The sequence below is a fragment of the Leptomonas pyrrhocoris genome (assembly GCF_001293395.1).
Source record: "Leptomonas pyrrhocoris isolate H10 chromosome Unknown, whole genome shotgun sequence".
NCBI lineage: Eukaryota > Euglenozoa > Kinetoplastea > Trypanosomatida > Trypanosomatidae > Leptomonas > Leptomonas pyrrhocoris.
Window position 1 is genome coordinate 1 of NW_015438387.1, and position 27581 is coordinate 27581.

The 27581-nt window shown below is 54.8% G+C and overlaps 11 protein-coding genes across 18 annotated transcripts; all 11 read right to left on the reverse strand.

The window, feature by feature from the left end:
• Positions 1 to 1037: 1037 nt before the first annotated feature.
• Positions 1038 to 1322, reverse strand: ABB37_09347 (hypothetical protein; the record flags this gene model as incomplete). The annotated part of the gene is made up of 1 exon (XM_015808761.1): positions 1038 to 1322. One exon carries the CDS (start codon positions 1320 to 1322, stop codon positions 1038 to 1040), a length of 285 nt encoding a protein of 94 aa, XP_015652474.1.
• A 657-nt stretch (positions 1323 to 1979) lies between these two features.
• On the reverse strand, positions 1980 to 3032 carry ABB37_09348 (hypothetical protein; the record flags this gene model as incomplete). The annotated part of the gene is made up of 1 exon (XM_015808762.1): positions 1980 to 3032. The coding sequence occupies exon 1, from the start codon at positions 2538 to 2540 to the stop codon at positions 1980 to 1982; it is 561 nt and encodes a 186-aa protein (XP_015652475.1). The 5' UTR covers positions 2541 to 3032.
• Positions 3033 to 3882: 850 nt separating this feature from the next.
• On the reverse strand, positions 3883 to 4780 carry ABB37_09349 (putative glutamate 5-kinase; the record flags this gene model as incomplete). 2 transcript variants are annotated; one of them, XM_015808764.1, is made up of 1 exon in its annotated part: positions 3883 to 4780. In XM_015808764.1, exon 1 carries the CDS (start codon positions 4684 to 4686, stop codon positions 3883 to 3885), a length of 804 nt encoding a protein of 267 aa, XP_015652477.1. In that variant the 5' UTR covers positions 4687 to 4780. The 2 variants fall into 2 exon arrangements, with proteins under 2 accessions (XP_015652477.1, XP_015652476.1); XM_015808763.1 differs by having other exon boundaries at positions 3883 to 4714.
• A 378-nt stretch (positions 4781 to 5158) lies between these two features.
• ABB37_09350 (6-phosphogluconolactonase) lies at positions 5159 to 6093 on the reverse strand (the record flags this gene model as incomplete). Of its 2 annotated transcripts, none has more annotated exons than XM_015808766.1 (1): positions 5159 to 6093. In XM_015808766.1, exon 1 carries the CDS (start codon positions 5975 to 5977, stop codon positions 5159 to 5161), a length of 819 nt encoding a protein of 272 aa, XP_015652479.1. In that variant the 5' UTR covers positions 5978 to 6093. The 2 variants fall into 2 exon arrangements, with proteins under 2 accessions (XP_015652479.1, XP_015652478.1); XM_015808765.1 differs by having other exon boundaries at positions 5159 to 6052.
• Positions 6094 to 6383: 290 nt separating this feature from the next.
• Positions 6384 to 7439, reverse strand: ABB37_09351 (CAAX prenyl protease 2 putativepeptidase with unknown catalytic mechanism (family U48); the record flags this gene model as incomplete). The annotated part of the gene is made up of 1 exon (XM_015808767.1): positions 6384 to 7439. Exon 1 carries the CDS (start codon positions 7239 to 7241, stop codon positions 6384 to 6386), a length of 858 nt encoding a protein of 285 aa, XP_015652480.1. The 5' UTR covers positions 7242 to 7439.
• A 983-nt stretch (positions 7440 to 8422) lies between these two features.
• Positions 8423 to 9671, reverse strand: ABB37_09352 (hypothetical protein; the record flags this gene model as incomplete). The annotated part of the gene is made up of 1 exon (XM_015808768.1): positions 8423 to 9671. The coding sequence occupies exon 1, from the start codon at positions 8939 to 8941 to the stop codon at positions 8423 to 8425; it is 519 nt and encodes a 172-aa protein (XP_015652481.1). The 5' UTR covers positions 8942 to 9671.
• Positions 9672 to 11072: 1401 nt separating this feature from the next.
• ABB37_09353 (hypothetical protein) lies at positions 11073 to 12410 on the reverse strand (the record flags this gene model as incomplete). The annotated part of the gene is made up of 1 exon (XM_015808769.1): positions 11073 to 12410. Exon 1 carries the CDS (start codon positions 12204 to 12206, stop codon positions 11073 to 11075), a length of 1134 nt encoding a protein of 377 aa, XP_015652482.1. The 5' UTR covers positions 12207 to 12410.
• A 1439-nt stretch (positions 12411 to 13849) lies between these two features.
• ABB37_09354 (putative ATP-binding cassette protein subfamily B member 2) lies at positions 13850 to 17856 on the reverse strand (the record flags this gene model as incomplete). The annotated part of the gene is made up of 1 exon (XM_015808770.1): positions 13850 to 17856. Exon 1 carries the CDS (start codon positions 17672 to 17674, stop codon positions 13850 to 13852), a length of 3825 nt encoding a protein of 1274 aa, XP_015652483.1. The 5' UTR covers positions 17675 to 17856.
• Positions 17857 to 18680: 824 nt separating this feature from the next.
• Positions 18681 to 21466, reverse strand: ABB37_09355 (hypothetical protein; the record flags this gene model as incomplete). 2 transcript variants are annotated; one of them, XM_015808772.1, is made up of 1 exon in its annotated part: positions 18681 to 21466. In XM_015808772.1, the coding sequence occupies exon 1, from the start codon at positions 21159 to 21161 to the stop codon at positions 18681 to 18683; it is 2481 nt and encodes an 826-aa protein (XP_015652485.1). In that variant the 5' UTR covers positions 21162 to 21466. The 2 variants fall into 2 exon arrangements, with proteins under 2 accessions (XP_015652485.1, XP_015652484.1); XM_015808771.1 differs by having other exon boundaries at positions 18681 to 21457.
• Positions 21467 to 22450: 984 nt separating this feature from the next.
• ABB37_09356 (hypothetical protein) lies at positions 22451 to 25478 on the reverse strand (the record flags this gene model as incomplete). Of its 2 annotated transcripts, none has more annotated exons than XM_015808774.1 (1): positions 22451 to 25478. In XM_015808774.1, exon 1 carries the CDS (start codon positions 24206 to 24208, stop codon positions 22451 to 22453), a length of 1758 nt encoding a protein of 585 aa, XP_015652487.1. In that variant the 5' UTR covers positions 24209 to 25478. The 2 variants fall into 2 exon arrangements, with proteins under 2 accessions (XP_015652487.1, XP_015652486.1); XM_015808773.1 differs by having other exon boundaries at positions 22451 to 24591.
• A 622-nt stretch (positions 25479 to 26100) lies between these two features.
• On the reverse strand, positions 26101 to 27379 carry ABB37_09357 (putative mitochondrial hypothetical protein; the record flags this gene model as incomplete). 4 transcript variants are annotated; one of them, XM_015808778.1, is made up of 1 exon in its annotated part: positions 26101 to 27379. In XM_015808778.1, the coding sequence occupies exon 1, from the start codon at positions 27247 to 27249 to the stop codon at positions 26101 to 26103; it is 1149 nt and encodes a 382-aa protein (XP_015652491.1). In that variant the 5' UTR covers positions 27250 to 27379. The 4 variants fall into 4 exon arrangements, with proteins under 4 accessions (XP_015652491.1, XP_015652490.1, XP_015652489.1 ...); XM_015808777.1 differs by having other exon boundaries at positions 26101 to 27320; XM_015808776.1 differs by having other exon boundaries at positions 26101 to 27310.
• Positions 27380 to 27581: the final 202 nt, after the last annotated feature.

Consider the following 27581-nt stretch of genomic DNA (forward strand, 5'->3'; position numbering starts at 1 on the left):
ATTACCAGCAATTCAGCAGTACCAACCTCTGTCACTTACACGCACTAACGTTGCAGATGAAACGTCACTGCAGGGCACTATATCCTTGCAGTACGAACTAGCTGCGTTGCGTGCGCACTTGTGAACGCCTCCCGTATGACCTCCTTCCGCTTTTCCATCACGTTCAACACTCTCTGGGGGTGATATTATTATTGTCCTAGTTCAGAAACTTTGTACGTACAATGGGCAAGAAATCAAAGGACAGATGAATTCGAACGTGGGGTTTTGCGCAGCGGGCAGTACCAAAGAGACGCTCTTCTCCCTGTCGTTGCCCACCGACGCATACAAAAAGAAGAAGGGGATTGTTGTAATCCACCCGGAGTAATGGGACATTATGCGGTTTAGAAGCGACAGTTCGAAGGACCTGTACGCCCTGAAACGCCTCGAAGCCACGAAAAGAAAAAGAGGGGTACGGCATCGATCGAGCCAACACTTACAAAAAAAAAGAGCTCAAAAGTAAATATGAGCCCGCAAAAAGAAGAGCATTATTATTGTTTTGGAGGCGCAGCCCACCCATTTATGAGTGTTGCGACGGTGCGGAGTCAGCGCTGCTGTGCCACCGAGTATCAAAAATAAAGACAGTGAGGATGAAAGCTGAACGCCTGACCGGTTGAAAAAAAAAACGCTTTACATAACACTGGGACTGTTAAAAGAGAAAGCCCCTGCAAACTTCGGAAACTACCCGGATTTCTACTTTCAATCGGCATAGTCCATGCAGCTGCGCTTTCAAAACATACCGCTGGCGTAAAAGGCGCAGTTTTAATTACGAGGTATGCAGGCAGCAAACAAGAAAAGGAGAGCGATTCGAGAGCGGAAAGCTATCGAAAGAGAAAGGTACAAAAATGAATAAAAAGGAACAAAACGGAAAGAAACAGATGACACCGCAAGGGGTAATTGATCACAGAGCATGCACAGGTCCTGATTACCGGCGACGTCGAGGTTGGTGAGCATCGGGCAGCCCCCCAAACCTGCTGCTGACCGTATTCCTCCATGGGTGGCTACCTGAAGCGGAAGATGTCGCGTACGTTGTCGACGGTGGCGTCCGGCGGCAGGCCGCACCAATCCACCCACCACCACGAGGGTGCAAGCCGTTGACGAGTTGAGATTTTCGTCGCCGCAGTGACCGTGTACACCAGATGGTTGTCTGTCACCACCACACCACAGCAATTCTGTTCAACGCCAAGGTTGCCCATCAACGCATCCGCATCCAGTCTCATCTGCGGAGACACGGCACGCAGTGTTGTGAAAGTGCATTCAATGGACTGCTCGCCCATGAAACTCATCACATGCGCCACAACGTCACCTCACAGACGCGATAGCGATGTACGAACACTGGCATCTTCAGCGCTGTCAGAAAGAGCTGCATTAGCAGTCGCCACATGCTGCGTGTAGTTCTCGTGTAGTTGTGCCATCACCTATGTGGGTGTGTTTGGCTTGGGCGTCTGTTTGTGGATGAGTGGAAAGGTGTGAAAGATGATGGTGTCTTCCACCACCAGCAACGAAAGAAAAGAGGAGACAGGAAAAACAACAATAGACGGAGAGAGGCGAAGAGTAAATCAAAAGTGAAAGCGCACGAGAGAAAAGAAAGGCACTGCAACGAGAAACACAAAAACAACAGAGGTTTCTCGATCGCAAGGAGTGGATAGAGGGGCGGCATGCAGCTGACCCTTTATGCAACATATTCACCGTTGTAAACTCCCCATCACGACGTCATAAGGTTTCCTCGCACTGCATCGTTGTGCAACGAAAGGAAAGAGAGTCAGGGTTTGTTTCGTTTTTGACAGTCTAGATAGGAGACTCGCCCGCTCTTTTTCATGCGTGTTGCATCTGCCGAAACACGGAAACCACCACAACAAAACCCAACTCGTCGGCACCTCCATGTCTCGGCGCTGCTCTGAAGAATCATCGTGACTAGAAACTCGACCGGTTTAGCGGCGGAACTAATCTCGACGAGGTGCCCTGGGCCTATGCGCGAGTGGATCTTCGGATGGACGAGAACGGACGGCGGCCCCCCACTCGCACCTATTACATTGAGTCTCGTCATACCAGAACGTTGAGTGCGGACGTGGAAAAAAAGAAGCTCGAATAGTAGAGATTGCACATAGCCGAAAGCTGGACACACTTGAATTCGTGGACCCGCAATGGGACGGGTGTGCTGCTGCGTATCGGTGTTGATCTCTGTGGGAGAAACGACGGCTGCAGCGGCGGTGCTGCGAGCTGCGCGCGGCGATCGGTTGGTGGCAAACAAGACACGCGAGTTTCTCGACTACGCGAACTCGCCTGACGGCGCTAGGAGTGCCGAGCGGCAGCGGGCTGTGGCGGAGCACGCGTCGCTGAGAGAAGCTCAGTTGGCTCGTAGGAAGGAAGGTGCACAGAGAACAGCGATGAGATACACCGGGCGGCGATGCAAGGGGTGACCGAGTAAGAAGCGTGCTGGGTTCTGCCGGGTTTGAGACCGTCCAGTCGCGCACGAGACGGCGTTTGAAGTGTTCTCGGTGCATGCAACACTCGCAGCAGACGGGGCACAGAACTGGATCGAAAGCTCTCCGGGTGACGTAAGCGCATGGCGGCGTTTCAAGAAAAGGTTTCGGCAGCGGAGGAAGCAGGTTCGCCTACTGCACGCAGTGACGGACACACCACATGCATTCAACGTTACCGTCGTTTTGAATAGGTTTGTGAAGAAAGTCCAACGAGCAGGATTTGTAGCCCGCGGACACAGGTTTCTGTTGGTCGGCCCACACGTATACGACTCCGCAGGTCTCTCTAGCGGGTGACCCACCCGGACCTGTCCGTCGCGCCAACAAACCCGCAACAGGATTCGATGGGTTGCAGGCGCTTGAATCCCTCACATAGTGGGTACTAAACCCTGACACGACGGCGCGAAGGACGTCATCGTCAGAGAGAGGATGTTAAATACAGGAAAAAGAGAAGCGGGCTAGTATATATGCGTGATGTCCACAGTAGAAAGAGTACACGAGATCGGAGGGCGGGCCTTTGGGGGGTTTATTAACGGGTCGGCACAGCGACACGGTGAAGAAAAAGGAAGAGAAGCGCGCAGAAGAAAAGAACAGCTATCGGTAAGCGAAGACGTGCATCGGCAGATTTGCCTCGGCGCAAAAGTATACTGTTGCATTGAAATGACCGGCTCGTAGGTCTGATGTTGAGATGGGCAAAAGCACTCAAAAAACAAAAACCCCGCATGGCATCATCTGCGCACGCATTAACAAACTTGGTAGAGGGTTGATCTATTGAGGCAGAATCCAAAGTGAGTCCTTGAGTCAAGCCACAATGGCACCAGTAGAACTGTTTGATGCTTCCGCCCATCCTGTTAGAGCAGAGATATTTTGTGGAAGTGGGAGGCGCGGAAACGAAGCTCCACCAGACCCTTCAACTTCCTGCGGTAAGTTCACACTTCAAGAGGCTTATCATGTAAGTGGTATACTGCCGCAGCAGTGGCATTTAGTTACTTATTTAAGTGGATTCAGAAAAAAAGAAAACAGACACTGCTAAATCGCGGTGTTTTCAGCAATGGATCTTTGCTTTTGCGATAGTTCTACAAGTACACACACAATAAAATGAGAGAAGGTGGGTTGCAGTGGGTGGGTGCGCAGTGCCCCATAATAATAAGAAAGAAGAAGAGCCTGCTTAATAGAGCTGGCTTTGTCGTCATAACATTTTGATGGTTGAACCACCTTTTAGCTGGTGAAACAATTACTTGTAAACCCATGGAGAGAAAATCGAAAAAAAAAAGGCTATGTCGAGAAGTGGCGCCCCAACCACCCAGTGGAGTAGCACTCTTCGTCCGCGCTGTAACACCGAGGCAGGGCAACACCCGATGAAGCGTCAGCTCTGTCCGTTGGACGCTGCCAGGGGACAGAAAAGAGTACCCGACGAGTGCTTTCCGTCAAGCAGAAACTCGTGTGCCTCCGCGAGATGAAAACCGCTGGAGAGATACATCATCTTACCGTGATCCAGCAAAAACTGTGCGGCCTGCAGCTTCGTCACGATGCCGCCGGTGGCAAACTGATTATTCGGGGTCGCCTCCTCCTGCAGCTCCGCCGGGGAGAGCTGATTTACCACGAGTCGGATCTGTGCGTCCTTGCAGTTCCGTGGGTTGGCGGTGTAGTAACCGTCGATATCACTCAGAATCACCAGCAAGTCCGCGTCGAAGTGATAAGCAACATGAGCCGACATGCGATCGTTGTCGCCAAACACGAGCTCCCGCAGCGCTGTCGCATCGTTTTCGTTGATGATGGGCACCACCTTATTGGCGAGGAGGACCTCGATGGTGTTGCGCGCGTTGATGGTGCGCTTCCGCGAGTCGAAGTCGTAGGCGCCTAGCAGCAGCTGCGAGCACAGGATGTTGAACTTTTGGAATTCGGTGAAGTACATATGCATGAGCAGCGGCTGACCGAGCGAGGCCAGCGCCTGCTTGTTCGGCACAAGAGACTTGTCGAGAGGCTTTTCCGTGTAGCCCGCTGCGACAGCGCCGGAGGTGACAATGATGACCTGGTACTTTTCGTGGAGATCGGCTACAAACTTGCACAGCTCCGCGATACGTGAGGAAGCAATCTTCTGGTCCTCCACAATGATGGAAGAGCCCACCTTCACCACGATGCGCCGGTACGTGTGCGTGCTGTCAGCCATGAGGAAACTGCGGTCCAAAGAAGTGTGCTGTGCACAGCGGCACCAGTGAAAAGAAAATAGAAGTCGAGAAAGAAAGCTGTGGTGGGAAGGGAGCTAAATACATCTTCAGAGGAAGGGAATTACTGGTGACAATACGCACTGGAGAAGAAGTAAAGAAGCCAAGGCGCTGGTACATAACGGAAGCAGAGCGTAAGCCACGTATGGGGGACCGTGACGAAAAAAAAAAAGGGAAACGTGAGCTGGGAGAGCGCTTCACCAAATTGGCTTTGCCACAGCTTTTACTGCTGCTTTTGTTGGCTTGCTGTTTCCTCCTCGACAAAGAGGGAGAAAAAGTCACAGTCGTGCACCGCGTGGGTGCGACGGGGCGAATATGAGAGATGAAGACGAAGCGATCGGGGAAGGAAAAAAGAAAGCCCCAAATAAGTGTGTGTAGAAACACAATAATAAGGGAAAAAGGGGGAAAAAACCTCCGCTACGAAGACGGCGAAACGCCCTCGCCAGAGCCGGCATCCAACAAGAACGTGACTTTGCCTTTGCAGTCCCGCAAGAATCGCGACACCGGCGAGCGCTCTGGCGCATGTTCGTCCAACACGCCGTGCACCACCCAATTCTTGTCCTTTCCACCAGCGAGCACCACCACATGCTTGGCGTTTACAATGACACTCTTCGAGAGGGTGATGCGCCACACCTTGGGGTTCATCGTTGGGCTCGGGAAGCTGACGGAGACGAGATGGTCGTCGTCCTGGGCGGCGATAGAGCCGGGAAAGATGGATGCGGTGTGCCCATCGGAGCCGAAGCCGAGCAGGACAACGTCCACCATGAGGACCGGCCTCACCACACCGGTCTCCTCACACGTCTGCGACAGCGAGAGGCGGTGCAGCAGCTTCTCCTCGTAGTCCGCCGCGACCTTCCACGCCCCGTTCGCACCGGCCTTCTCGTCGGCCGACGTCTCCAGCGCGGCGGACGGGTTCACCGCAACGACGTCCTCGGCCGGCACGTCACGCAGCAGCGCCTTGGTGGCCATCGCGAAGTTGCTCTGCTCGTCGTCGGAGGGCAGAAGACGCTCATCGCCCATTATGAACAGCACAGAGTGCCCCTTGAGCAGGCCGAGGTCGTGTGTGTGCATCTCTTCATAGAGCTTCTTTGGTGTGGAGCCGCCTGACAACGCGAGAACGATGGGCCTTCCCGGGTTAGCCCGCTTTTGAACCTCACCGAGGATAATCTGACGAGCCGCAGCGCTCATTTCGTCGATGCTCCCGCACACCTTCACCGTTGGCTTGAAGCCGCTCATTGTTGTGTACGTATTGAAGGCGATGAGTGAAGGTAGTCTACCTCGGAAGACGTCTAGATGATGTTGTGATGGTCCTATAAGCGCGCGAATGAGCGGGCAGTGAATTCGGTCGCACCTTATAGTGGGCGGGCGGGGACGCAACGCCAAACGCGATAAAACCAGCGACGGAGAGAGAGTGGGTGAGGGGTAGGTAGAGACACGTTTTCATGCATTTGCCTTTGGGGGGCGCTTAGTTCCCTTCGCAACGCAATAGTTGCACGCGAGCTTCGTAAAAACTTGCAAAAGCTTCCGCAAGGCTCAAGTCCTACATGTGGCTTTCCCGGCAGCACTCTTACCATGTAGTGTCGCAACGGGTGTTTTTCTGTGTTACAGTCGTCGAGATCACTTTTCTTTTTCGTCTTCTTCTTCAGTGTAGCAGCGCCCACAGCCAGCCAACAATTCCGCCTACGTGCATGACGGCACTCACCACTTTTATCCGTCTCGTAACAGAAGGGCTGCGCAGGACGGCGAAATCGGGGGGCCCGATGAAGTTGCAAATGGCATGCACCGCAGCAATCGCGCCAATGCTGCCCTCGCAGACGCACAGATAGTAGTATCCGCTAAGCGCTCCAAAGGCACCGGTGAAGAGGTACACAGACACTAACTTGCGCGCTGCAGCGCGCCAGCAGATGCACTGCAAATCAGCGTCGCTGCTCTCCGTGGCGTCGGCACACCGATCAATGTACTCGTCGCAGGCCCACGACACGATGTGGTGCGAGTGAGAGAGGGAAAAGAGAAGGGTGGCGACGCCGATCTGCATCCACTGACTGCGTTTGCTCAAAAGTGTGAAGAGAACTCCGCGGAAAAACAGCTCTTCTCCGATAGGGCACAAAACGTAGCTTCGCCAGCGGCGCAACCAGTTCTCTTCAATGGGGAACTTGCGTAGAATTATCTTATCGCCAACGGGACCGGCGAACAGCACAAGGGTAGAAACAGTAGCCCTGCTTAGCGGAAGAAGCCACACGCCCCCTGAATATGCAGGTACTTCTAATGAAGAGTGAGACTGAAAAGCTAAGAAACCGGCGCTCAAGACGCAGTTCTGTAGAAAGAATAAGGTGCGACGGCGGATCGTGTCGTCGCTGTCTCGATCAATGTAAATGGTGTTGTCCTCCGTGGCCCTCCGGAGTGAGCGAACTCCCCAATACACAAACCGGCGCTCGCTCGGCCACAGGTAGAACGACGCGATAAACGTGACGGAAGCACCGGCGCAGCGCAGGCAATCCATGTGCCAGAGAAACTGTTTGTTTTGGCTATTTGCATGAAACAGAAGATCAACACGATCAAACAAGAAGGAGGGAGCAACAGAGAAGCCTTCGACAAAGTACACTGAATGGAATTCCTTCAACACAAAAGCTCGAAACCGTTGGGAGCCATTAAAGCGGCCTGTCAGACGTATAAAAGAGACGCGCCCAATGAAGGTCATCGTGTCCGGCGGACAACCAGAAAGCTGCAGTTTCCACCGAGCAATCGGGCTTCATGCACACACCATAAATTCATAGTGGATTGTGATTAGCCTGCATTGGTCTTTTTCTCTGTCGTTTCATTTGGCCCCCAATAATAGTCGGAATAATTAAAACAGGAAAGGATAAGAATTGTTACCAGAATAACCTGAAAAGAAAAGGCGTTGAAGAGCGAGTCGAACAACATCACAGAAGCATTACGTTGTTTCATAGACACAGCACAGCAACTGAATGCGTCTTTGCATCTACTTCAAAGCATCAAAGAAAAAAGAGGGTTTTGCGAGACATACAGATACAGCACCATTTAGGGCTTATGTCACTAAGCATCTTCTTACCTTATACTGAATGGGGAGAAACGGGCGGCAATGAGGCAAATACTCTTACCGTATTTGGAGGGGTTGGTTTGCCCCTCCCTGCGCTGCACAAAACCGATCCGCCAACGGTTCAGAGATTTGATCAAAAGCGCAAAAGAACGGGAAAACGAATAGAATTTTTAAAAAGGGAAATAAATAAAAAAGGGAAAAGAATAGAAACTGGAGGGCACATAATCAGAGAAGGAAACAGCTTTCTGGAGGTATCGCTGGGTGGGGTGCAGTGAACACTCCGTGGTAGTGGGCTCCACGCATCGCCTCGTATACGACGACGAAGACGCATGGGGCGACCACAAAGAACAAAAAAAAAGATAAAGATGGTGTTAGAGTGTGTGAATGAAAAGAGAGGTTTTTCATTCCCACCAGAAAAAACTCTCTACAAGGAAGAAAAAAAAGGGTTTAGAGCGAAAGCCTGATCACCATTCATTACGGTATCGAAAATTTTGACCCAATGACTTCTTTGATCTGGTGTGGTACGTTTTTTGACGAATTCATTCCAGCACGCAAGCAATGTGAAGTACTTTTCCCTTTTGCCGTTTTTTGTTTTTAAATTTTTGCCGGTGATCGCTTGCTTTTCAAATGAGGGAGAGGTAGTAGCGCCCGCGAGATGAGATGCTGGTCATTTCCACGTTCTTGGAGGTCACGTTGGTCATCTTCTCGTCGATGGACTTGCCCAGGGCGTTGTCGAGAATGCCGTTGAGGTCACCGAAGCCGGTGAAGTGCGAGTTGGTCACCTCGATGCCGCTCGTTGCAGGTATCGAGCAGATGGTGTTGAAGAATCGACACTGGAGATCATTCACGACGACGTCGTAGACGAGCGAGGCGCCGGCAGGGACGTACACGCTCAGCGCAGCGCGAGCCTCCTTCTTGAGGATCGGATTCAAAAGGTTCTTCGGCGAGAGCATCGTCACGGTGCCTCCCAGGTACTCGATGGAGGTGGTGCCCTCCGTCACGTTGTCGTAGATGGAAATGTTCAGCAGCTCCTTTATCATGCTGGTGATGGAAGCAGCAATGTCGATGGCGGTCGATGTGAAATTATCCGACGTGTCAACGTCGAAGAGCACCGGCAGCACGAGGCCCGTGGAAACCTGCATCGCGTTCTTCGCAATGAACTTCTTGTACGACGGGACACTCAGAGCCTGCGAGAGATCGCTGAGGAGGGTGAACTTCCTGAAGTACAAGACGCTCGAGATGTCAGTGGCGCCGTTCGCAACGACAGGCAAACTCTGCTGCTCCCGCGTCTTCAGCGTGGACTCCAGCAACGACTGCACCTCGTTGCACACGTCGATGGAGACGTCGGCAATCTGCAGGTTTGTAAGCACTCCACGAATCACCACATTGGCCTTCGCGTCGCAGTACTGGCGAGTTAAACCCTGCGAGTCGCAGGTGTCAACGGCGTTTTTTGAGTACGCGGCGCCACCAGTCACCGTCAACTGCACGTTCGCCGGGGTCCAGAAGAAGAACGTGTACACCTGGACGGTGAACTCTGCCGAAAGGGGGTTGTCGAACGTGACGAAGAGCGCATCCGATGTGGAGGACAGGTTGGCCGACGGGAAATCCACCACCTTCGGCACCAAGTTGCGGATCGTCAAGTCCACGTTGCCCAGCTGCAGATTGGTGCCTTAAGGATAGAGCGTGACGTTGGAAAAGGTGAAGGAGATGATGGTGGTCAAGATCCCCAGCAGGTAGAAGCACTTCTGCAGCATCGTGGGAGCTGTAGATGGGAATGGAAGAAAAACGAAATGTGTTTCCTGCTCGTGTGAAATAGATATTTTTGATAAATGCAGCTGGCGTATAGAGAACAAGTTGGGATGTTAACTTATCTTAGGTGACGGATGAAAGAAGTAGATATCGGCGCCGATGATTGCAATAAATCGTAGTCAAAAGGAAAAGGGGGAAAAAAAAACAGAAAGAGTCAGAGGAGGCCTCACGGTGTATGAATTGGAAATCAGCACGCGTGATAGAGCAACGCTTCCCATGCAAATGTGTAGGTGGTGGCTAATTTCAAGGCATGCAGCCATGCAGCCCCTGATCACATCAACGTGGAGACGAAACACCTGAGTATAACAGTTATAACGGTGACGTTGGACACGAAGACGATGAGTGGCGCACAACACATCATGCCACTTTTACTCGCCGTGCGCCTTTAATGGAAAAGTCATGAACGTGGGTTGGGTGACCGTGTGAACGAGGTCTTTTTGATTTTTCACTTGTCCTGCGCCTTTTACATCCGCCCGGAAAGGTGGAAGTCGAAACGCCCATAATAGTGGACGGCAGTAAACAAGAAGGTGCACACCCACCCTGCAAAGCAGAAATGGGTGTTGCTGCCGATGCTGGAAAGAGCTCAGTTTTCCTTTGCGCGAAGAAAAGTAAAAAAAGACAAAGCAAATGAAGAGGACGAAAACGAGTATTTGCAGCACTGCGAGTAAGAGCTGGTTAGATCTACGCCGCACGTGGCACGAATGAGACTCCCCAGTTGCTTCTTGACGGTTCCACCACAGAAGCAAGTACAAGAAGAGGCAAGAGATGAACAGCCGCTGTGATGAGAGCAATCATTCGTTTCTTTCCCCTTGAAGACATTCGTAATGCGGGAACAAAATAAACTTCTCCTCTACAACATGCAGAGAAGAAAAAGAATAGGAGACAGTTATATCGATTTCTTACCGGGAAGGAGTTTAATCACCCTTGCCTGAAAGAATGAGCGTTGGCGTAGCCAAAAAAGAAACGGCAATGAAAAGGGACAAAGGCGGTGATTTTCCATTCATGTACCTCAGCCTGCCATATGAAGAAAGAAAACACCTCAGAAAGCACGAAAAGGAGAACGATAGTAAGCGAACGCTCTCAATGGTCAGGGGAAAAAGTAAGAAACAACGAACACAAAACAAAAGGAAGCCCTATATGGGTATGATGGTTGTGCGCATTGATTGCGTGTTTGTGTGGTGTGTGCATTCTGTGAGCAGACGCCGTGGATTTCAGGCTTCACTTGTGCGGTTCAACGTATGTCTCTTCGGGCCGATGCAACAAGTTCCCCTTGTAAGGGCGGAAAGCTCCTGAAAAGGAAAGCACCTGACAGAATCATGCCCATCTGCCGTCTTGTCGTGCGCCAAACAAAAAACATTGGAGCACATGCACAAGCACCCTTGAAAGGGAACAGAGAGGAGTCGTGCTGAGCTACTTCGCCGTTGCCCATCATCTGCAGAAGTGGCAAATTTGTCACGTCGCTTCTTACAAAACGGGAAGGTAGATGCGGTCACCGAAGGTGCTGCCGGCGATCTTGAAGGCGGCGCTCGTCAAATTCGTCAGCAGCTCGTCGACCATGGCACCAGCGACGTTATCGAGAATCGAACTGAGGTCGCCGAGGCCAACAAGGCGCGAGTTGATCACCTGCACGCCGCCTTCCGCAGGAAGAGAGCAGACGGTGTTGAAGTACTTGCAGCGGAAATCGTTCACAATCACATCGTACACGAGGCCGCTCGAGCGAGGCACGTACGTCTCCATGGAAACGAGGGTGCCCTCGATGATGGCTTGGTGGATGATGTTGCGAAGTGCGGGCACGCGGATCTCACCGTTGGCGCCGTAGGGAATGACGGTGGTGTTGTCTGTGTCGGGGTCCACCGTGATGTCCAGCATCTTCCTCGCGAACTGCGTAAACACAATCATGGCGTCGAAAACCCCTACGTCGCTCGCCTGCTCTGAGTTGAAGCTGAGGCTTTGGCCGATGGGTGCGGCAATCGCCAAGCGCAGGACGTTGGGGGCCACAAAGTCTGCCGAGACGGGCATGCCGGTGGAGTTGGCAAAGAGGTTCAGCAGCTTCAGCTTCATCAGGTAGGTGGACTGCTCCAGGCTTGTCGTGCCCTGCTGTGGGGCCGGGTACTCCTGGTACGGCTTGGGAGTGAGCATCCCGGTCACGACGATGTCCGCGTAGTCGCACACGTCCTGGTTGTCAATCGTGAAGCTGCCGATAAACGGTAAGTACGCGACTGCGTTGAGCGTGATGTTGCAGTTGGTCATGGAGAAGGTGCCGGCACCGCACGTGTTCGACACCTCTTTCGCGACCTGGACGGAGCCGCTCACGTTGGCTTCGACGAACACGTCCGTCAGCTCAAAGTCGCCGTTCACGACGAGGTCGGTCGTCAGGTTCGCCTTTACCGGGTCGTTGAACGTCACAGTGAGCCCGCTGGAGGTTGAGTTGACGGTGGTTACGCCGAACTGCAGCGCATGCGGCCTCACGTTCGAGACCACCGCGCTCTGCCAGCCCAAAACGAAGTACATGCCGTCGGGCCAAATGTTGATATCGGACGCGGTCAAGGTGATCACCGTTGTGATGAAGGTAAGCAGATAAAAGCACTCTGCGATCATCTTTTAGAAGTGAAAGTGGAAGAGGGGGGGAGTGAAAAGAAAGAATAAGAAGAGAACAGAGTTGAATAAACCCTTAGAACAAAAAGGTTTTCCGAGATGAGCGAAAGAAAAAAAAGGGAGATTTTTAGATAAACCAAAGACACGCGGTGATGTAAAGCACGGTTACCGATCTGGCTGCTTGTCGTGATGGACAGCGGGGAAGTCTAAACCGATATCAAAAGGAGCGGCAGCCGAGATACAGTGGAGATACAGGAATGAAGAGAGCAAACGAAGAGCCAAGGAAGTGGTGTGTGTTGCGAGAGAGGGCAGAGTGATAAACACGAGAGTAAAAATTAGCGAAAAGAGTTAGGCAGAATCATTGAAGTTGCAACACGAAGCAGACAGTTAAAAACAGTTATTTTATATTTGCAGCCGCCGGCATCATGTATAGGGAATCAGAAAAACACATTTTTCTCTCTTCAAGTCAAAACTGAATGCGTTGATGAAGAGTAGCAGCACACTTGCAAGGCACATCTGCGCGCATTTAAACCAAGTTGTAACTCCTGCGATCGAGTCTCATTTTCATTTGTTTTTAAACGTGTTTGACGCTTTTTCCTTCTTTGTTATCTGCACTCAAACACTGAAGGAGCAGTAAGATCTTTTTCGGAAAGGGACAGAAAGAAAATAAAACAGACGAAGCCGAGGGCACACTAGGAAAACGCCGAAAAGGCAAGCAGAGCACGGAAGAACAACCACAGCTGTCCAGCAAAAACACAAATTGAGGTCCTTCGTTAACGTGCTCCTGTACAGCTAAATATATACTCAAAAAAAAAATATTTTCACATTGGAAGAGAACGACATCAAAGCAGTTGACACGATAGAGTCAAGAACCGAATAATCTCACATAACAAAAACGAATAAAACGGAAAAGAAACATTGAAAGAAAAGACCAAAAAAAAACTTCCCGAGACCTAAAAACAAAAACAAAGAGAATTATTGGTGGAAAAGAAAAAGAATGGGTGAAACAACAAACAGACAAACAAAGGCGAGCGTATCGGGGAGCCGGTGAAGAAGAAAGCCACACTGTATACATTTGATGGTGAAACGCGCGGCGAGAAAATAAAAGACGCGAGCGGAGAGACAACAACCACTAAAGCTGATCCAATGAAGCGCTAGTGTGTGATCACCGTTGCTCTCACAAAGCTATTAAGCAGCAGTGAGAAAGAAGAGAGCAATGCTTTTAAAAAGGGGACAGTGTGCTACGGAAAGGCCAGCTAATAAGCGATAGCATCATATTTTTCTTTCGCCAATAAGATCACCTTCCTTTTCGTCAATGTGTGTAAAGTCACTGTAACGTTCAATGTCGGATCCGCGAAAAGAAAACAAGAAGGACAACACCAAGATGCGCTACCTCGTAGCACAGAAGCGTTCATCGCCATATATTTAATAGGTAGAATGAAAAATGAACCTTCCAAAAAAAAAAGGCGCTGCTGACGGAAAAACTACAAAAAAAGGTAATACACAAGAATCAAAGAAAGTTCAAAAAAAGTAACAAAACAAAAGAAGAAGAAGACCCGGTAAATACAATCGGCCGAACATTGCACAGCTCCACTTCTTTTTAAAGGCAAAACAAAAGAAACACTTTCGGTTCAACAACAACGAATTTACGAAAGCGAAAGCTCCCAACGCGACTTGTACTCGCCACCTACTTCCATTAGCTCTTCGTGTGAGCCCTGCTCTATAATCTTGCCGCTGTCTAGCAGCACGATCTGATCACTGTAACGGATTGTGGTAAGGCGGTGGGCAATACTAACCGTTGTCACTGCAAAGCGTTTCTGGAAAGCGTCCAGATTGCGCTGCACCGCCGCCTCCGTGGCGTTGTCTAACGCACTGGTAGCCTCGTCGAGCAGCAGCAGCTTCGGACAGCGGATGACGCCACGCGCGATGGCGACGCGCTGCTTCTGCCCACCACTCAGCTGCTGCCCGCGATAGCCGACTTCGGTGTCGTAGCCCTTTTCCATGTTCATGATATCGTCGTGGATGCACGCCAGCTTGGCCGCCTCGATCACCTCCTCCTCGGTGGCACTGGGCAGGGCGTAGGTGATGTTGTCGCGGATCGTTCCGCTGAAGAGGGCGGGCTCCTGCAACACAAGGCTCATCTGCGAGCGCCACGTGACGAGATCCAGCGAGCTCAGCTCGACGCCGTTAATCAGCACCGTGCCGGCCGCAATGGGATAAAAACGAGCGAGGATTTGAATGATGGTCGACTTGCCGCAGCCGGTCTGCCCCATCAGCCCATTGGACGTGCCGTTCTTGAAAGACATGGACACGTCATTCAGCACCTGTACCTGGTCTCGGGCAGGGTAACGGAAGGCGACGTCCTGGAACACGATGCCGACGCTCTCCTTGAAGTTCGTCTTGCCGTACTCATAGCTGTCCACCGCCGGCACACGGTCAATGATGGAAAAGACGTGGTTTGCTGAGCGGCGCGCATCGCGCAGCTTTGTGGCGAAGCTTCCTGCCTCCACACCTGCAAACGTCGATCCCATCGTGATGGCCATCGCTGCGACAAGGACATTGCTGAAGTGCGTCTCGCCCTTCTCGATGAGGGTGCCGCCGTACCAGAAGGCCAGCGCAGTGGAGCCCATGAGAGCCAGTTCAGTGAGGCCAACGAGCGCGCTGATGAGCACGGAGCGGCGCTCCGACACCTGCTCCTCGCGGTTGATGTGACGCTTGTACATCGTCTCCATCTTGTTCTGCATGTTGAAGGAGTTGACGGTGCGAATGGAGCCGAGTGCCTCGCTCACTACCGTGTCCATGCCGCTCTTGCGCGACTTGTTTGCGTCGTCGAACAATATCTGCTGGCCAACGATGCTGCCCACAAAAATTGGCATCGTTGCCAGCGACACGAGCCCCACCTTCCACTGCATCACAAGGCCAATCACGATGCCACCGCCGAAGGAAAAGAAAGACTTGAGGCGAGAGCCCAGTGTCGGGCCGTAGAGCTGGTGCACCGCCTCGCAGTCACCGGAAAGCACGGTGGACAGGGCGCCAGGGTCGCGGCGGGGCATGTCGAAGAAGGTCTGATCCTGCCGGAGGACTTGCTGAAAGAGCATCGTGCGCAGATCGTAGGTGAGGTACTCCCCCACGTACCCGTAAAACCCTGTCAGGACGGAGCCGAGAAAGTACACGAGGCCGAGCACAATCAGGACAATGATGTACAGCGTCATCTTGCTCCGCATCTCCTTGGCGTCCTGCGTGACACGGTATACGCCGAGGACGTTGATGAGCTGCGTGATGATGAGACCGACACATGGGAAAACGAGCGCCGTGATAATCGACCCTACGAAGCCGAGGATGATGCCCCACATGTGGCCCTTGGTCATCTTCATTACGCGCCACATGGTCCCGCCCCTTGCGTGCTTCTCCTCCCAGTCCGTGCGGTGCTCAAAAGGGACATCCTCGACGTTGGGGGCACGACTCCAGTCCTCCACCTCGTCGCTGCGGATGCCGCTGCTGACGGAGTCCCACGAGGAAGTTTGCGAGCGCGAGTCGTCTTCTGACTTATCGTCTTTCTCCGCGGCGTCCGCGAAGAGGTAGAAGCTCGTGTCGTGCACGACGGTGCGCAAGTTCCCCAGCGACGCGTCTTGCAGCATCACCATCGAGGCAAAGCGGCCGTTGAGCTGCAGGAGCTCGTCGTAGGTGCCGTGCTCGGCGATGGCGCTGCCACCACCTTTGCATTCGTCGAGGAAGTAAATACAGTCCATGTGGCGAATCGTGGCAACGCGGTGTGCGATGGTCACCACCGTCATCTTGCTGTTCAGCGTGAGGTCGTCGAGGGCGCGCTGCACCTCAATCTCCGACTTGCGATCGAGCGCGCTGGTGGCCTCGTCGAGCAGAAGAATATCAGCGCCGCGCACGATGGCGCGGGCAATCGCGAGCCGCTGCTTCTGTCCGCCGCTGAGCTGACTGCCAACGCTGCCCACCTTCGTGTCGTAGCCGTCGGGGAGAGACTGGATGGTGTCGTGAATGCGGGCCTTGCGACACGCCGTGACGACCTCGTCGAGGGTCGCGCTGCGCCGGCCCATGCGCACGTTCTCGAGCACCGTGCCAGAGAAGATGTTCGGCTCCTGCGAGACGATACCGATGCGCCGCCGCCACGACTTGAGGTTAAAGTCGCGGATGTCGACGCCGTCCACCAAGACGCCGCCCTCCTGTGGGTCGTAGAAGCGCTGCAGCAGCGCGATGATGGTCGACTTGCCGCAGCCGGTGGAGCCAGAGAAGGCGACCTTCTGCCCCTTCGCGATGGTGACGTTGAGGCCGCCAAAAATCTTCTGCTCCGGGCGTGTGGGGTACGCAAACGTGACGTCGCGGAGTTCGATGCTGTCGCGGAAGAACGCCTCAGCACCCGGCGCGCCCCCGTCGATCTCCGGCACGCGGTCGATCGTGCAGAAAATCGGGTAGGCGGCGGTGCGTGCCTCCACGAACGAAAGAAGAGCTGGGAAGACTTGGCCGAGGCCCATGGCGCCGTACAGCACCGTCAGAAAGGCGGCGGAGACAGAGCCGACATCAGCGCGATTCTCATTTACCAGAAACAGGGCAAGCAGGAACGCAAACCCCAAGACGCAAAGCATGATACCCACCGTGGCGCCGCCCGCCATCACGACGAGAAACTCCTTCGTGATGCCCGCCTCACGAGATGCGACGACGGTGTTCGCAAAGCGGTTCGCCTCGTGCAGTTCACGGTTGAAGCTCTGCACCGTCTTAATGTTGTGCATCACCTCCTGCGCGACGGCACCAGCGGCGGCGTACTGCCGGCGTGTGATGGTGATGTGCTTCGACGTCCGCGTGGATAAGAAGAACACCACAACGCCAATTATCGGGAGAGAGCCAAGGATGAGCAGTGTGAGCTCCCAGCTGGCGATGAAGGCGAAGACGATGCCGATGATGCCCATGCCTAAGTTCTCGATCCAGCCAGCGAAACGGTCGTTAATGCCGTTGAGAATGACGCGCGTATCGCCGGTCAGGCGGGAGATGAGCTCGCCGGGTTTGTGGTCGTCGTGCCAGGCGATGTCCTGATTCAGAAGGGAAATAAAGTACGCGGCCTTGAGGCGGCCCATAAGGCGCGTCGCGCATACTTGGTAGGTGGCCGTCTTGACAAACACGAGCGTCATGGACAGCACGCCGACGCACGTCATGAGCATGGCAAAGCTCCGCGTCACTTTAGGTCCCTGCACGTCGTCGTAAGCGTTGTTGGTCATGCGGCCGAAAAAGTACATAAAGAGCGGGGTGGCACCGCCGGAGCAGAAGGCTGCGATGGAGCCGATGACGGTAGCAAACCACTCGAAGCGGGTCCGGTAGCGGAAGAGGGTCATGATCGGGACCTGCTTGTTCAGTTTTTCTATCACCGCCTTCGTCGTCTCCTTCGCCGCCGCTTTGGCGGCCTGCTTCGTCCTCCTTGCGGTTTGCACGGCGGAGGTCTTTGCCATCTTTAGCGACCCCTGATTCACAAGAAAAGAAGAGAGAGGGAAAGGCTGATCGTGGCCGCTGCGATCGGCACGTTAACAGGAGAGCAGGAAGGAATGAATTGCTGATATCAGCCGAATGCACATCAAGAAAAAAAAGGCAGAAAACAACAACTCAAGAATGAAACTTTACGGCTTCCGTTGGCTGCAGAAAAACCGATAAAAGAGCAGACAAGAACATCATCCGATTGAAAGATGAAGGTGAAATGGAGCACATCGAGAGAAACGATTCGTCAAGAAAAAAGAGTCCATAACATAACGATGTCTCACGTCAATGACGCGCTGCCATCCTTGTCGACTTAATAAGCTCCCGCACAGCAGGAAATGATACGCACAACCCCATTTCCGACACGGGAATGAACGTGTCTGGCATCCCCGGTAACAGAATGAAGCGTCCCTGAGACGGCCTCCTTGCGTTTATCTTTTTTGCCCAACTACTGTCTTGAGCCTCTCATCAAATTTGCCGGGTGTTCCTCACAATCCCGCCGTTTCATTGCCATGACATATCAGAGATCGCTTTGTGTGTGTGTGTGTGTGTGTGTGTCGTTTAGAAGCTATTACGGCTTTGAGTGTCTAACATTCCATGCTCCGCAGCCTTTCCCTGGCGGTTCGATGAATCAGCAATGTGTGCGGCCCGTTAGCAATTAGTTATCAGCGGCCTGGCCCACGCACACACGCACACCCCGAAGGTTACATCGACGCTGCTTCGAACAACGAGGCCGGGCATCGTGATATTCAAACGAAAAAAGAATCTAATGTGTTCTGTCTAAAAGTTCAAAAATAATAATAATAAGTCTGTCTAGTGCATCTAAAAGGAGAGCTGCAAAGAGGAAGAGCAAGAGAGAAAAACTTCCCGTCAGGCGTGGCCGCAGTACCAGCAGCGAGAAAGACCTCACCGGCGCTGTGGCCAAACAAAGGCAGCGCACACGCACCGTGAAGCGACGCAACACACTAAAAACCTTCGCTGCGTCTATGCAATCTTCAGGGGGTTGATCATGTCCACCATCTTCTCCCAGTTCCAGCCATCCGTCATGGAGCGCGCTTCGGCGTTGGTGCGCAGCACAATGTCCGCCTCCTCTGGACTGTCGACGATGATGGCGCCGCCTTCCTTCAAAAGCAGACTGGCGGTGTTGTAGTGCTTGCAGGCAGTAAAGGCCTCCGTCAGCGCCACCTTCTTCTTCAACAGCGGCGGCTCTTCGTGCTGGAAGCCGTAGTCTTCCTCCCGCAACCACCGCCCTTCCTTCAGCGAGTCCACCACGTACGACTCCGGCAGCACCCAGCATCCCCGGACGAGCGCCGTCAAGAGCTTGATGGTGAGTTGCCCGTTCGAGATGAGGTGCGTCAGATTCGATGGAACCGGCATGTTCGATCTGCACTCCGCAATCGCCACGTTGGGCAGCTGCTTCACCGCCAGGAGCACGTCGTTGCCGTCGAAGCCGCTGATGGCGAACACGCGCGCGTCCTCCGTGCGGGCGCGCTTCAGCGAGTTGTCAGAGGCGCTGCGCGCCGAGTGGGCCGAGGACGCGCTGCGGTACTTGCCCAGCCGCGAGAGGGAGGTGGTGCTGTTGGCGTGGAGGGTCTGCATCGGCGACCGTGCCACCGCTTGCGAGATGACGCGGCGAGACTGCTCCTCTATCTTCGCCTCGAGGGTGGAGCAGCGATTCACCGCAGCGGTCAGCTCCACTTCCAGCGCACTCGCCTTGGACTTCTCCGACTCAAACCGCTTGCGGTAGTCGTGAGCGGCCTCCTCGAAGTGCCGCCGCTCCGTCGCCTCCGCGGTCAGGGCAGCGCGCTGCTCCATCAGTGTCTCCACCTGCGCCCGAAGGTCGCGCGTGGTGGCGAGGGCGTCGTCGGAGGATTTGATTTGCTCCTTGCGCAGGGCCGACAGCTCACTCTTAGACTGCATCAGCGCCGTCTCGAGGGTGCGGATGCGGTCCTTCGCCTCCCGCACGTCCTTCGAGAACTCCTCCTCAAGGTCGTCTTTCTGCTGCAGGAGACGGTCCACCCGCTCGCCGGCCTCCATGGCCGCTTCGGCGTTCAGCTGGGCGTCGCTCGCCAGCTGCGCGTTCTCCTGCTCCGCCGCCACGCAGCGGTCTTTGGTCTCTGCCAGCTCCTTCTCCATCTGAGTGAGCTGCTTTTCACGCTGCGCGAGGACACCCGCCACGGTGGACAGCTCACTCGACACCTGCGCTAGCTGTCGCCGCAGCGAGTGAGCCTCCTCTTCCACAGACGTCTTACTCCCCTTCGCCTCCCGCACCGCCGTCTCCATCAGCAGCTGCTTCTCGCACAGCGCGAGACGGTGCTCCTCGGCAAGGCGGCGTACTTCTTTGGTGCGATCCGCCGCGAGTTGCTTCAGGTCCTCCTGCAGCTCACTCAACGAGTGCCGCGCCGCCGCCAGCTCCTCTGCGGCGGCCCTGTGCTTGTTCTTCCACAGCTGCACGTCGCCCTGCAGCTCGGAGATAACTGCGTCCTTGGACCGCACCAGCTGCTGCACGTGCTCTTCATTAACCGCTTTCTGCGCCTCGAGGTCCCTCGCACGCGACTCCTCCCGCTGCGCGACAAACTCCCGGTGCTGCTGCTCCAACGCCTGGCACTGCTTCTGGAGCGCCTCGATCTTTCTTTTACCCTCGTTGGACTCGGCGTGTGCCTTGTCGAGTGCGGCGAGCGTCGCTGACAGTTTGGCATCGGAGGCCTCCTTGCTCCTCTGCGTCTGCGTCACCTCGGCGACGAGGCGATCCAGCTCCTCTGTCGCATTCCCCAGCTCGTCACGCATGGACTGGATGCGCGTCTGGAACTCGTTCTCCTGTTGCGCCGTCACGTCGTCCAGCCGTCTGGTGTGCTCGTCACGCAGCTCCTCGATGGTCTGCTTTAAAAAGGCCACCTCCTCGCTGCGGTTAGTGCCCTCGGCTGACACCTTCGCCTCGAGCGACAGGCGAGCCTTGTGCTCCTTTTCGGCCCGCTGCACGTAGTCCTCGAGCTCGTGCTTTAGGCTCTGGTTACTCTCACGCAAGAGGTTCATCTCTTCCTGCGTGCGCGTCAGCTCGAAGCGGGCAAAGTCCAAGTCTTTCTGGATGTCCGACAGCTTCAGCAGCTCCCGCTTCGCTTGGCTGTACCGCGCGCGGAGTTCGTCGTACTCATGGGCTGAGATGAAGGCCGAGTTCGAGACGGACGCGCGACTTGGATAGCGCATCGACGCGCGCTGCGCTGAGTTCGTGCGCAGGAAGTTGCTGGTGTCGAGCACCATCTTTGTCAGATCCATCTCGCCTGTTTTCTTCTCAACTGACTGCGACGGCGGTGGCATTACGGTCCCATCCTTAGGCAGCTGGGAATCGTCCGCCACGACGGCGGGCGTCGAGGTCGTCTCCGCCGGTTTGCCCACCTCGTCCTCCTCTGGGAGGGGATCAGGTATGGTGATGCTCTTCTGGAGCCACATGCTGTCCGTCTCGCTCATCTTTCCTTCTGCTGTGATTCGTGCTTTTGCCGTAAATGTCTTCTGTATGCTGCGAAAGCACGCCGTGCGGACCACGCCTCCCAAGCCTGTGCGCAAACGCGGAAAGCCGAAGGAAGACTCTAAAGCGCGCGGAGCAACCGCCTGTGGAGGCCGGGAGGACGGTGTGAAGGGGAAGGAAAAGTCGATCTAGTCAGTAGAATTCGTTTGTGCACGAGCCGCAGCCGGTCGGAAAACGAAGCCTTTATGCAGGGGTGACGGCAGAAGAGTGCGTTGGTGCAGAGACGCACATGCGAAACTGAACTCTCTGTGCCGTGACGTTGCGAATTCAGCGATGCCCGAGACGTTAACGCAGCATGGAGTGTGGGAAAGAGAAAGGTGGGATACGATGAAGAAAAGTAGTAGAAGAAACAACACGTGACGGTCAAAGTCGGGGGGGGGGGGGTTGGAAAGGCGGCCAAAGCAGAAACGCCAACGTTAGCGCTGAGCGTATTGTTCCCGGCGGCACGTGGACGCAGCCGCAACTTCTGCGTGAGGCGGCGGAAAAAATCGGCAAGTACTTTTTTGTGACTACAATAAACACAGTGGCGTGCAGCGGCTCCCAAGGCGGCAAACAGTAGATCAACAAGAAAAAAGCAGACCCACAAGCGAGCGAGGTGTGCGCAACGCGCTCGACGTGACGCTCAGGGATGCCTTGAAAGAAGACGTAGGCAACTAAATCAGAAAACAAAAGGTGTCTCGCTACAACGGCCAACAGACGTACAGTCCACACGCTAACAGAGGGGGTGGACATAACCCTCCTTCGCGCGACAATACGGGCGCAACCTGCGCATCCACCGTCCTCCGTCCCAGAGAGCCGGTTGACAAACGGTAACGGGAAAAACAAAAACACGGCTCTTCTTACTAATGCAAGACGAAATATAACCAACAAAAACAATTTAAAGAAGGAGGTATGCAAGGCAACAACATGCAGGCCATCATACGTCACCCTCAGGAAAGGATACAGCGGCAACGCCACTCAATAAAAACAAAAGAAAGAAGCCGCACCTCAAACGCAAGAGATGGACCACAACAACCAAATAAACCCAATGGCGGCCACCTGCACAAAACCAGAAGCGTGAAGCCGTTCCCATCTTGACTTGTCGGTAGCGTCACTGTTGCCACGTACCACGATGAAGCATCGTTTTCCTCCGTCAGGTTTCGGCGCGTCGTCCCTATGCCCCTCTCCTCTCCTCTCCTTTCTTTTCCTCTCAACCACCCCTGTTGCCTAGCCTCCTACCGTGAGCCAAAGTCTAGAGAACATGGGGAAAATACTGTCGAACGAGGGAGAGAAACTGCGGCTGCTGTTCAGGGGTAACGGGCTGCAGCGCTGAAGAAGGAAAGAGGGCGTGAAGGCCAGTGTGAAGCTCCTCGGCGGACGAATACGGCTCCAGCGAGCTCGGTACGCAGAACGTCACGCCGTACTTGGAGACCGCCGCCGGGTTCGCCTTCACTTCCCGCAAAATGCGCTCCAACGTCGCGCAGTCGGAGCACCGCGCAGCACTCAGGTACACATTACGCGTGTCCTTCGGCTCTGCCGGCGGCGACTGCTCCTTGAGAAACGGCGGTAGAATTCGCTCACTCTTATCGTAGTCCACGTAGACGGCGGACGTAGGTTTGGAATAAGGCGCGAAGAGGTCGTGCGAGAAGTGCGAGGGGCTGAAGGTCGGCGTCACGTCGGGGATGATGGACCCGACGTTGATCTTGCGCACGCTGTTGGTGCGATGCACCTGCGCAGGAGACGGCGCCTGCGCGCTGGAGAAGTCGTCCAAAAGGGTGAGAAAGGCCTTCGCATTGGCCGCGGTCACGTCCACCTGCATGCCGTCACCGATGAGCTCGATCACCTGCGGTCCGTCCGGCACGCTGAAGGTGAGGCCCAACTTTGCAATCTCCGTCCCTTGCACCACCCCGCTGCGGAGCAGACGCACCTTTTGGTTGAAGTCCCTCACTTCGTAGGGTCGGCCGATCTGCCGCAGCGCCTGCCGCCGTCGCACGTCGGCGTCTGCGCCGTTGGCCGCCTCGCTCGCCATCACCGCGGCAGGGGGGTAGACGTTCACCACGCCCGTCTCCGCCACGCGGGCCATCGGACTGAAGAAACCGCCGCTGAAGTGGCTCGGGGAGTAGAGGTCCGACTCCCGTGCCGGGTCGTAGCCGGAGGCCTGCGCCACCGCCGCTGGCAAGGCAGCCGGAATAGAAGCGACAGCCGGGCCCGTCGGCACAGAGAACGGCGAAGGCCCGCCGCCGCCCACAACTGCGGTGTTTGCGCTCAGATTGACGGGATTCGGAGAGGCGCTCGCCGACGACGCTCGAGCCTGCCACGCACGCGTCTCGCGGTACTGCGCGAGTTGGGCTCGATAGCGCGGGAAGTCGTCGTACTCCACCGTGATGGCGCGGCCGTTGGGGATGAGCTCTTCAATGGCGCCGTTCGGGGCGGGGGCCACCCACCTCAAATTCGCCTCTTCAAAGGACTCCCGCGGTGCGGTGGCGAGTTGATCAACAAAGTGGAAAAAGCGAACGTTGGACGCCGGCGATAAGACGACGGACGCGCCGCTCTGGGCGGAAGACTCAGTCGATGCGTTGTTCGGGTTTTGTGGGGAGGGTGCGTTGGCAGCGGAGGAGAGCGGTGTATCGTTGTTTGGCGGCGAAGAAGACTGGCCGCCACTTGCGTTTCGTGGTGGCACGGCCGGTGTCGCGCTCATCTCCTCGTCGAGGTACTGCAGAGTAGAGCGGGCGACGTTGAGGCCGAAAGCCTCTGCGATAGAGGCAACAGAGATGCTCAGCTTGCCAATCAGTCTGGACACCTCCTCCCGCTCAAAGGGTGAAATACCAGACGCGTTTGCGAAGGCCAACGCTGACAACTCACCCATGGCAGCCATCATGCGCATTAGCGACACCTCCACAGTCGCTCCGGCCGTGCCACGGCTGTCGCGCTTTATGGCTTCGTAGTACTTCTCCGACAGCTGCTCGAGCAGCTGTGCCTCCGTGTCAGCGGTGCCGTTCTCCCCCGACATGCTTGCAGCTCTACAGCTCGGTATTACTTCGTTGGCGTGCTTTTCTTTTGAGGAAAGCGCGACACCCACGGAATGATCAGCGCACCAAGGAGACCGGGTTCGCCTCTTTTCTTCTCAGCGACGATGACCAATATATATATGAATATACCTATTTTCATGCAACGATGATAGTCCGGGGATGTTCAGTCACAGCACGAAAGAACGTTAATCCCTTTAAAACCTGCAATTCGTAGCTTGCAGCCTTTTGCGCCGACAGCAAAATGAAAAGAGCCGGAATGTGTGGAAAGTCAGGACGATAAATCGTGTGTCTTTTGCTGTGGATTCTCGTTTGCTATGCGCATGAACTCGAGAGAGCGGAAAGCCAAAGCGCTCCTCTGAAGTACTTTCAATCAATAAGAAAAAATATATTGAAACACTGCTAGCAAAATAGTAGAAAGACAAGCAGAAGGAACAGCAGTGGTGCGGACAGTGGGGGAGAGAAACGATGTTGGGAATCGGGTTGGTGCACGGGGCGGTATCGTGGGCACCACAGATCGTGAGAAGGTCGATTGAATCTTGTGGCTGCTGCTCTTCGGGTCGAATGAGAAAAGCTTCCACATTCCGTGGCGCGTATTTGGGATGCGTATCGTGGTCCCGGTGCAGCATCTTACAGTGCCACTCTGGCCACAAAAGGCAGTGGTAGGATGATCATTTGCGGCAATTGGAAACCCTCGTCAAGAACGAATCAGCAGCTCCACCGTGCCCAATAACCTACAACTCTAAGCAGAAAAACCGTCAAAACAAAAGGACTACAAACCGGCAGCGTTGGATATCACGAGCGGTGGGTTTCATATACGCGCGTGTGTGCGCAACCGTGAAGACGCGAAACGCTGCACCTCCAACCGCAATGGTGTTCCTCGCACTCTCTTCGCTGCCACCATCAGATGTCACGTCGTCTGTTCGAAGCAGCCGGCTTCGCCACGCGCTCGCTTCGTTTCACAACGCGGTCCTCCTCGACGTAGCGGAATCCGCGCAGGTTGCCTTCAACGTGCTTTCCTGATGTACTCACGCATGTGTAGGGCCCCGGCGCCCCTTGTGCGCTTGGCAGGGAACTGTGGCTGAACGTGCTCGACGACTTGCCGCTTGACTCCATTATTCCTAAGCAACGATTAGAGGGTGAACAGAAGTACAGTAATAGAGCAGAGAGGCAGGTGCAGGGGAGTGCCCAAAGTGTCTCTGGCGCCTAATATGTGTAAGAGGGCCACGCACACTGGAGTATGACGCCGCCGTCTTGGAAGTATCGGCCCACAACTCGAGAATCATCGCAGCAAGAAGTGCAGAGGGGAAGTAGGAAAAGAAAATAATAGACTGTTCGCTGCAACATCAAAACGAATGGTAAATTTCATTCGTTTCTGCAAGTGGCTTGACGGTGTCTGTAAAAAGAAACCGATGCGAGATGGCGCAAAGAGGTGAACTGTATGCGTAGACAATCCGGTGTCCTATCAGTTCTCTACAGCCTTTTTCTTTGACATGCACTTGTGAACCGTCAAGCACGCGGTGCTGTCGCGACACCCGTCTGTCCTCTCTCTTTGTTTCTGTCTTTTCCTTTAATCATTGGCTTAAGTGTGAGTGGCTAGTAAGACGCAACTCGTTACAACCGCTAGTGACCGATGAAAGAACAAAAAGGGTTCGCTGGAAGGAGGCAAATCGAGACAGAAAGGTGAGGCGCCTTTTATCTTCTTCTTAACGGTGAGTTCGCCCATACACCGCAGACAACCCTTCGCGCGCCAAGCCGCATCAACGCAGAAGATGCAGCAATAAACAAAAAATGGAGAAGCCCGAGTGCACGAGCACCTCTTTCATCGCTGCATCTACTCGCGTCATTCAACAACCGCAGACACGCAGAGGAGCCGCTATGACGGGATGTCACCCTTCTGGCGCACCTCGATGGGGTAGCTCTGGATAGACGGGTAGTCGTACAGGCGCTTGTTGTCGTCCAGCCGCACCTTTCCACTCCACAAATCCACCGAGTTGGCATCGATGCCCTTCTCCAGCGCCAGCTCCTGTTTGACCTCCCGTACGTACTTCATGGGGTCGATCATCTTGCGGTGTGCGTTCGGGTACGGATCGTAGGCGAGGCCATTGCCGGGGTTGTTGTTCGGCGGGGGCTGTTGGTACTGTTGCTGCGTGGATCGCTGCGGCATGCGCGGCTGCGACGTGTTCTCCGTGAGCGGCGCCGTGTACCCGGCCGCGGCGGAGGAAGAAGAACAGCGCGACGCCGCAGTGGACGCGTTCGCGCTGGTCGGGATTTTACCGCTGAGCACATCGCGGTAACGCTGCCGCAGCGAGCGGGCATCCATGCAGTCGGAAAAGTTCACACCCTTTTCGTAGAGCTCCTTGGTGATGTCCGTCACCTTCATCGTCTCAACTGGGTCCTCCTGTGCGGGGGGTTCGACGTCCACTTCGATCGTCTCCACTTCGATTTCTTCCTCCTTCACGGTGTTACTGGCAGAAGTGGGGTTGACGCGGTCCGAGACCCGCTCGCCCTCCACCCGCTCCACTGCTGGCGTGGCCGGCTCAACCGGGTCCGGCGTGGGGGCCTCCTCGCCGAGCGCCTTCGCAAGCGGCGGCGGCTCCACCTCGAAGTCTTCCGGCGCGGTGCGCTTCGTCTCGGGCGGCGGCGTGGTGAAGCGCGCGCCGTCGGGCCGCTCCGTCCCCCACAGCAGCTTCAGCAGGGCATCGACCTCCGCTTGCATGGAGCGGGTCTCGTTTTGCAAATTGGCAAGGCGCGTGTTGTACGCCTTCAGCGATGCAGAAAGAGTAGCAGTCTTCCCTTTGAACTGCTTGTCCTCGATGGCTGCCTTCCTGCTCGCCTCCTGGAACTTGTAGGCGACGCCCTTCATGGTGTCTGCCATGTCCGCGAGATCTAAGTTCTGCCCCTTGCATTCCTCCTTCAGCGAGCTCAGCGGCTTCGTCAGGGAGTCGCGAACATCGGCGTTGACGGTGAACTGACGGCACGGCACCGTCAGAGCCGCAGCCTTCACGACGGCACGGCGCAACATTCTCTTCTCTTTCTTCGCACGCGAATTGGTCTTCTCTGCGTTATTTGTGTTTCTTAGAGGCTGTTCCAAACTTGGCGGCGGGGAGGAGAAAAATGGAGGAGCAGCAAGAGAAAAAGAGCAGCGAAAAGACTTACGAGAGGGAAGGAGAGGTCGTTGCAACAACACGAAGGGGAACGGCAGCAGAGAGGAGGTGCAACAGGGCGTTAAGGTGTGTAAAATACCGGGTGCTCATCAGTCAATTTTTGACCCCTTTGTCCTCGTCTGCAGAATAGCAAAGGCGTGCAGCATAAGGACAATGTGAAGGTAGAACTGGCAAAGAACTCGTCATGAGC